This window comes from Cygnus atratus, chromosome 25 (assembly GCF_013377495.2).
Source record: "Cygnus atratus isolate AKBS03 ecotype Queensland, Australia chromosome 25, CAtr_DNAZoo_HiC_assembly, whole genome shotgun sequence".
NCBI classification, from domain to species: domain Eukaryota; kingdom Metazoa; phylum Chordata; class Aves; order Anseriformes; family Anatidae; genus Cygnus; species Cygnus atratus.
Genome location: NC_066386.1, coordinates 3,264,573 through 3,273,363, shown reverse-complemented (window position 1 = coordinate 3,273,363; position 8,791 = coordinate 3,264,573). Strand labels below are relative to the sequence as shown.

At 40.5% G+C, this 8,791-nt stretch overlaps 1 protein-coding gene across 3 annotated transcripts in view; it reads right to left on the bottom strand.

Annotated features, from left to right (window-relative positions):
- Nucleotides 1-150: 150 nt before the first annotated feature.
- Nucleotides 151-8,791, bottom strand: part of CCDC47 (coiled-coil domain containing 47) — a 12,269-nt gene continuing 3,628 nt past the window's right edge. For all 3 annotated transcript variants that reach the window (XM_050715446.1, XM_035567989.2, XM_035567990.2), the window contains exons 4-13: nt 7,831-8,005; nt 7,389-7,510; nt 6,997-7,062; nt 5,975-6,076; nt 4,996-5,106; nt 4,345-4,430; nt 3,166-3,224; nt 2,378-2,487; nt 2,040-2,207; nt 151-1,720 (exon numbers count right to left, since the gene is read on the bottom strand). In XM_050715446.1, coding sequence (XP_050571403.1) covers nt 1,640-1,720; nt 2,040-2,207; nt 2,378-2,487; nt 3,166-3,224; nt 4,345-4,430; nt 4,996-5,106; nt 5,975-6,076; nt 6,997-7,062; nt 7,389-7,510; nt 7,831-8,005 — 1,080 coding nt within the window. In that variant the 3' untranslated portion in view covers nt 151-1,639. The remainder of the gene's footprint in view (nt 1,721-2,039; nt 2,208-2,377; nt 2,488-3,165; nt 3,225-4,344; nt 4,431-4,995; nt 5,107-5,974; nt 6,077-6,996; nt 7,063-7,388; nt 7,511-7,830; nt 8,006-8,791) is intronic.

The following is an 8,791-nucleotide window of genomic DNA, read 5'->3' as shown; positions in this document are numbered from 1 at the left end:
GCTACAGCATCCGTGTCCCTCACATAAAATACACTTTTATACCCTAAACAGGACAAATAAAGTGTTGAGATGCTAATAGCTGAGAGGAACGTTAAAGTAAGCAGGGGGAGTAGCTGAAAGGAACACAGAGTCCAGTAAACTAGGCAGGCGGAGTGTTTCAATTATATTTTACTCTTCATTAGGTAGTTCATTTGAATGTTCATATTACAAAATTAGCTGCCATAGGACTTCAGGAACACTGTCGGCTTACTCAAAAAGAGCACAAACTACTATTTCCTTTGCAAGAACTTCATGAAACAAGACCACATTAATCTTTAAAGCTAAATAGTGCTAAAATTTCACATAACCTATATTAGTTTTGGTTTTAAATTAATTTTACCAACCATTATAAAATTAATGTATTTGCATGTATCAGGTTACAGACTTCTGCATTTAAATCAGCTTGAAGTATCCCATGCTGGAACAAGAATTTTAAGCAATTGCTGTTTCAACAGCAGCTCACTCTTATTGCCTCGGAACAAAATTTGCACATATTATTGAACGAGAAAATGCAAGACATTGTTTCCCCACAAAACTGTAAAAAGTCTGTTTCAGCAACAATATAATGCCTTCGAGACAGGAAGCATTTATAAAATGCAGAGCTCTCAGTTAGCCAAGTGCTTGCACAAGGACGCTCACTTCCTTCCCCTCATTTATACTCAAAAACCTGAAGTGACCACTTATCAGGTGAAGAGGATACACAGCCTCTGAAAATTTTACTAGCTTGGGGAAATTGGCAATAGCAGATACTTCACTGAATCTAGCTTCTTGCTGGAGTGAATTAGGCAGCAGCTGCTAAGACTAGGAAAAATGTTTTTGAGGCAAATTTGTACAGTTAAAATATTCAAGGAAAAACTAGCTGAAGCTGCTAACTCACCATGCACTCAACTCCTGAAGAAACACCACGCTGACATCACAGACTTGACATCTTACTAAGCTTGCAGCACTCAAAACCACAGGTAAGAAGTAATGCTCATGTATTCTGTTCCCTGGTATCTAACCCACCTATATGTTTTACACGTATGCCAATCATGCCTACAGGTGACCTAATACTGTTTCAGACCCTTGTCTGTTAAAAAAACACTTCTGTTCTACTGGACTTAAATCCCTGAAGTATCCATACTGTGTATGGAAGGCTAAGTTTTGTGCCTTTAAAAGCCTGATGCAAATAAATGCACGGTAAATGCTTATTGTGCAGTTTTCCCCCACTTAAATTAAGGATTTCCCCCTTCCCTCCCAAAAACTAAAACCAAAGTTTAAAACCAAAGCATTAATATGTTACCAGCACACATGGACAGGTTTACAATCATATGTTTTTGAAGAACAAATGACAATGGGCATTCAAGAATATTGCAAATTTTTTTAAACAGACAAGTAGCAAAAATTTATACCACCTGGAATAAAACTGCTGAGACAAAGCTCTCTACATACACCTGCAATGTTGCTGTAATACTTAAATAAGTAACACCGATGCAAGGAGCATTTCCCTTAATGGCTAGTAGTGTTCAAAAAAGTGTAGGATTATGGAGTTAAGTACGTCTTTGTACCCTGTGAATTAAAATTCTGCAGGTGGCACTGAGACAGGCGTCTCACAATGGAGTCACATAGCTTTCACTTTGATTTGCTTCATCTTCATCTGCTTCTTCTCAAGTTTCTTCTGCTCACGCCGCAAAGCAGCTTCCTGTAGGAAAGGATACAGAGAGCTAAATGAACATCAGCGGTCCCTTCAAAGAACAAGCTCATCATTTCAGAAGAGAACAAAGGCGGCAACCCCCAGTACTATACATGGGTTCGCATCCCTAACCACATGAGCTGGCTCCCCACTGAGAGCCCTCACATGTTTGGGAAAGCAAGAGAGCATACACGGGAAGCGTGTGCTGCCTTCTGGCAAAATAAGAAATCAAAGCTGGCTGCTGCTGGTTGTATGCCTACAAGCAGCCCTGGAGATACTGTAGCAGAAATTCGCCTGTAGCTTGGAACAAGCTGAAAATCCATCTCACCTCCAGCCGTCGCTGTTTTTCTGGATCCTCCTCGTTCATGATTCGCTCCTTCTCTGCCCGTTTTTTCTCCTCTCGACGGGACTGGGCAGCCTCCTGTCTTTGCACGTGAGTCAGCTTAAGGAAGTTCTCTTCCACGCGAGCCCTGTTCTTATCAGCTTTTTGTTTGCCCTTTTTAGATAAAAGCAAAGGCAGTTAATACAGATTCCCTATGAGCAGGATGGAGTACCTGTAGTAGTTATACTGGAAACCAAAGGCTCCCAGCATTAAGATCAAGGATCAAAGGTTAACATTTGCAATTTCAAGTAATAATCAGAAGGCACAAAACATATACTACTTACTTCTCTGTTCAGACGGAACTTCTTTGCTTTGTCTATGGAGTAGATAACCATGCTCATCAGAGGCAGCAAAGACTCCATATCCTTTGGGGAAGTATTGCCTGAACCAGGCACTGAAACAGAGAGTTTCTTGTTAATTCAGGGAGGTTGGCAAGATTTTCCTATTAGCTGTAATGCTCCTTCCTTATTGCTCACATCATCATCAACGATATTCTTATCATCCTCTTTAGAAACGACTTTACTAACAGAGGCATTTTGCTTTGGAGATTGCACGTAGATTCTTCACAGTGACATTTCCTTCACACGATCCTTCTTTTTGTTAGTACAGAATGAAAAAAAAAGTAAACCGAGTTCTGGCTCTGACATTAACTTTACTTGGAGCTATGGCTGTGAATTCTTAAGAGAACTGTGGTCTTTTTCTGGAATAGACTGCTTTTCTTCCAAAGCATGGATAACCAAGGAACTCTGTGCAAGCTCACACCACAAGCAGTGTGGCTTAAAACAAGTCACCTTTCAATGCAGACCTAATACAACCACCAGCAGAGATATGATTGTGAACTAAGACCCACAATAGCAAGGTTCAGTTTCCTTTTATCATCACAATATGCTGCTGAGTCCTCCTTGTTATTACTGCCTTCTGTTTACAGGTTCATCAGTCAGCGATCCTGTTTACATGCACCAGTCATTCGTCATAATATTGTCTTCCATAGGTGACATAACTTGAGCATACCTTGCACAGGTAAAACAACACCCCCCCAGATACATTTACACACATACGCCAGTTCTCTTACCATTAAATGTAAACAAAAGTGTCTTTTTAGTTTCGGGCAGTTTGGTAAGCTGACCCTCCCTGGTAAGAAAGAAAAAAGGGGCTGGAATCGGTGAAGAAAAACATGGGCATATAAAATACTAAGCGTTGTTAGGGGGAATCTCATCAAGAACCAAGAGACAGTTGCAAACTACTCACAAGAATAAAATAAACAAGATTTAAGTTTCAAACTATTCAGGTTCCTGAACTGTTCCACGCAAAAAAAAAGAAGTGAGAAGACAATAATGTAAAACCATACAAATAACATCATCCAAGCTGATTGTCAGAAGTCATCTGACCCCTAGAAAAGCTTGTGTATTTTTAAAGGCATTCAGTTTTACATATGCCCTAAAGTTTATACTACTACTTGAGACATAAAGCTTAAAGTATTATTAAGAAAGTAAAAAAATTCTTAAGAATTCAAGACTTGACTGCCCAAAAAACCACAGGCTCATTCAACAAAGTCAGACCTACATTCCACAGAGCCTCCAAAGCCTAGCAATTTCAGTACAAGGCACACATGCTGCTGTCTTATAATTAAAAGAAAGCACGATCCTTTTGAAGGGCAGTTTCAAGTTTTGATACGGATCATTTTTTTATATGCCTGCAAGCATAATACACCCTTGCAAAAGCCTACATAGTAACTCAGATGATAAGATAAAGCACCCACTGCTTGGCAATTCTGAGGCAGCAGCTAAAAGCACTTTTTTTTTAAAACGCTTCAGACTTTGCTCAAACCTAGTTCTTATTTCAGATGCTATTGGAACGCATTAATGTGCTTTTTCAACCACTCCTGGAGCATTATTTCTTGGCTCTTGAACTCTAACATGCGGTATCCTTTTAGTGGGATTACTCAGTTGTTTCCCATGAGCTGTGTACACTGTAACAGCCAGGTGTTATCTGAGATTTGGAGTTGCCCAAACTAAAGAGTAACCAGCACCCAAAAATAAACATTAAGGCAATGCAGCACCTTGATCATCTACACTGATGCAGCATTTCTAAGTATTGGGAGCGTATTTATTCAGCTGTTTCACCTTTGCTCCCAATTTCTCTTTATGTGCATTCCAGCCAGCTCCACACTGCAAACAGGTTTGTCAGCCTCTACTTTGCTTACTGTTACAGCAGCTACTGCAAGGAGAGATCTAGCTTTATACGTACGTACTCTTGCATAAGTTTTGGACCGGAGAACTGGTCCGAGAATTGGACGGACTCAATCTTGTCAGCATAGTGCGTGAGGAAATGTATCATCTAAAAGAGAAACAGGGGTTAGTTTCTCCTATCACCAACAGCGACATCAGCCTACGCACTCCGGATTGGTTTGCCAGCGTGGCCATACACCACTCAGAAAATTGTTGTGCTCAGTTTGCCACAGTAACACTGCAATTTAAACCGCTGGATTTTTTAGCTTTTGCTAGAAGGGGCCTCAATGCATGGAATTAACACATCTAATAACTCTTGAGTTGCTCTCATTTGGGATTTGCCATTTCATTTGATAACAAACATCAACACTGAGGACCTGCAGAGAGACCAACACCCTCCATCAAGCCAGGTGCTGGAGCTAGCTTTGAGGCTTTGAAAGGCAGTTCTAAGTCCTCAGATCATATGTTAGACTAACAGTTGCCACATAAAAGGAATAAAGAAGTGGCAATTACTCCCTTCTTCTAGCCCTTACATTCCTCTTGATTCTCCCAGATCTCACTAGGGCCATTCAGCTCTCTTGTGATTTTTACAGGAGACAAAGATTAGAACTTTTGCACAGGCTGCAAGTACCAGGGACACCAAGGAGTATTTGTACTAAGTCACTCAAGATCACCTTTGCGTCCATCATTCCCTCTGTAACCTCCCCCATCTCCGACAAGATAGCCAGCGAATCTGGAAGCCCATATTTTGCACCAGACTTGGGTTTATCGCTGCAGAACTCACTCTGTTGCAAAGAGAGGAAGAGGAAAAAAAATTAAAAATAGCATAAGCATGCGCATAGCTTACCAACTAAACTGTTTCGGTACAATGGCACCCCTAAAAGTACCAGATAAGAAACAATAAGAATGCATTAACTCAGTCACTCAGTCTCGCTGGGGACAGTTCAAGCATAAAGTAAAGCATTAAACACCAATGCCTGTAGCCTTTAAGTTAGCATCTCCCCTCAATAGCGAGTACTTTAAAGAAAAAAGTATAATACATCCATGCTGGCACACCTGATAAAGGTTAATGTATTCTGCTTATTTTGTTTGCTAAATCAGCAAGACCAACTGGCATCCTGCCAACCGCATTTGAGCGCTGTTTGAGATGTTATGAAAGAAAAGATTTGCAAACCACTGCTCGTTATTGCTGGATTCTTCGCAAACTTCAGGGCTTGAATGTATGGGAAGTTTTCTTTCTTTCACACTAGGTAAAAACATGACCCAAATTTTTCCACATCGCACATCACTTAACTTCATTTTTCAATCCTTTACAAAGTCATTTGCGCAAATTAGATTAGGAGAAAATGAGACTCGCGTGTATCCCAAATGTACTTCAACCTCCTCCTAAGCTAACTATACATCAAAAAAAGGAGGTGAGCTGCTTTCAGTTGCCTCTTCTGCAGTTCTGACAACAGCTGGATAGTGCTTCGGATGGTTGATGGCATTAAACGTCCATCTATTAGATGAAAATATCTTTTTCCCCCCACAGTAATTCCAACAGGTCAGTCACAAGTGTTCAGCTGTTCCCAAGACAATAAATGACCTATTGATTAGAGGTTCTTACATCCCACTGGTTTTATCTTGTTATTATTCCCTTGTGAGCACACATACCAGGTCCTGCATCTCTTTCTGAAGTCGCACCAATGCTTTTCTCGTTCCAACAGCAAACACATAGGTGTCCATATCTTCATCATTCATTGTTACTTTTATTTGCTGTGGGACAGAAAGTTATTAGCATTGATCAGATTTCTACGATGCACTCCATCTTCAGACCAGCAGCCAAATGGAGACCTGTGTCTTCCATGAAGAAGAGTTTCTGCTGCCTCAGTGCTTATCTGACATTTTGATTCATCTTTCATAACCTCAAAGAACAAAGCCCAAGCGAGGCTGTACACAGCTGAGATAAAGGTTGTTAAATTAAAGCTTCTCAGTGTGTCTTAAAGTTAAAAAACGCCTTTCCTGGAGCACTCAATTCAGCATTCTGGTATAATGCTACCGTGTAATGACAGCGACTCCTCAATAGAAGGGCTATAATAAGCCTTTGCTGCACAGATATCCATTGATAAGATTATCTGCCCACATCTAAATTAAGTATTTTAATGAATATTATAAATACAATTATAGACACATTGTGTATCGTGAATACTTTTTCTAAGTCACTGTTCTTCCAAAATATAACCTCTCTTGACATTTATGTGATCAGAGATTCCCCTCAACTCTAAGAGAAAGTGGCTAGGCAAATAGTGACATTACAAGAAAGAACACGCAGGCCAGCATATGCATTAAGCAGCTCTGTTCAGTCTGACTGTACAGATAAAAGAACAATTACAGTATTTTAGATTGTAAAAATACGTCTTAATCAAGATGAGGTCTTGAAGCACAATGAACTGTTCACAAAACCACCCAAATAATAAAACCCCTAGAGATAAAACATTTCCTAGTCATCAGTTTGCATTTCACGCGCAGAAAAAAAAATATGAATGATTCTTGCAGATTATTTCAACAGATACTGAACACCGTTAAAGGATACCCAGCACTTCAAGTGTGGGTTATAAATACAGCCAAAAGCAGCAGAGAAGCACAAAAGGAATGCAACAACTTCTCACAGCTGATCTAAAGGGTTGAGTACATACCACTTGGTCACAAGCTGGCCTCATCATGCGTGCAAGAACATTCAGTAGGTCTTGTCTCTTGAGAAACTAAAAACACAAGATTGTAAACACAGAACATTAATAAATATACCTAGAGTGAGGGACTTCATTGGCAGATAGCCGTGCAACTTAAGGAAAAACAAGGCAGATGTAAGCAGATGTTTTTCATTGGATAATTTAACTTTGAAGGGCCCTTTAGAAGTCACCTATACTGCTCAAAAAGCAGGTTGACTTTCTGGGTTTGATCGAGTTGTTCAGGGCCTTGCTCCCTCAAGTTATGAGCTGAACTAACATGTGAGACTGTCCATCCCAGGTGCAGGACTTCCCGAACGTGGGCAGCAGGAAAGCAGTGTTACAAACTCGCTCATCCTTACCTTTAGCTGGATAAGCATTCCTTCACAGCACACCCTTCCAGAGCACCACAAGTTATATATGTGTTCATTTTCTTGATTTAGTTTCCCAGTGCTTGTGGCTTCTTTATTGGTACCATCGTCCCCTGGAGAAAATGACAATGAAAAAGAACTGCAGTCTAAAAAGCACAAATTTATACGCCAGGGCAGCATCAGTAGGTTTATAAATCTGTTGTCCCTGGATTCCTTCAGACTCACCTTGATGTTTCCGAATAATTTATACCACACCATAATCTAATTTCAACACTTAAAGACTAGCGTACTATTTATCTACCTCCAGAGCTGCCCTCAGTGCTATCACACATATGCATAGAAAAGGTTTTCCTTCTCTGGAGCTTACAAGCAGGTCTAAAACAATCTCTATTCAAATAAACCAAAAACGCATCCTAATTATTACAGGACTTACCAACAAGAGCAAAGTTGCTTTCTAGCAGCTCCCTGTGGGTATTGAACCACGCGTGAGCCAGACGGTTGTTTTTGTTCTTCCCAATGATGTAATTCATGATGTAAGCAAGAAGACCTGTTACCATCAGGATCTCCATGTAATAACTCTCCCAGCTGTTTTGAAGGTGAGCAGGGACCTATGGGAAGTAAATGGAAATCTTTTTTTTTTTTTTTCCTTACTAAGTGGATTAGGCATGCACAAACAACTTGAAAAAATGCAGAGTACTGAAGAGGTTTCCTCCCGAATACAGCAGCAAGCTCCACAATGGCAACAAGACACAAGTAAGCCTACACATAACGCATTTAGCTCTCCTGGGACACAGACGTCCTACAGCGAACAACTGATAACAACATTCCCAAAATACCTGGCTACCACACACCAAAAAAAAAAAAAATCTTCTCCAAGTGAGCCTGTGCTAACATTTATCCTTCAGAGTAGTCAACTGCCCAGCATTTCAACCCAATGGTTATCTGGGCTCGATGCCCTGCCCATCACAGCATTATTTGATCGTCATTTAACTTCTGTTGAAATCTAAACGTCCAGGAACATTTTCAGGATGGCACCAAGAGCCATGGACTGTGGGGGAAGCATGGAAGCCTGCCTGATCTTTTAATTTCAGAGAATAATCAGCAGTTCTGCTTACCACCACGTCACCCTACAGTCATAAAGCAATCCAAACCTTCATTTTCACTGCCAAGGTCAGCCACCATATTTGAAAAAGAGATCTTACAGATAATAAAAGTGTAGGCCTTAAGCACCTGATCATTCTATAAAAGATCCTTCTGGGAGGCAACAAAGAAGGTGAAGCAGTGTGGACAGAGACATTAGTTTCAAAAACCATCTGAGAAGTCAACTTCTGGAATCACAGAGTGGTTTGGATCAGAAGAGATTTTTAAAGGTGATCTAGGTTCCAACCCCGCTG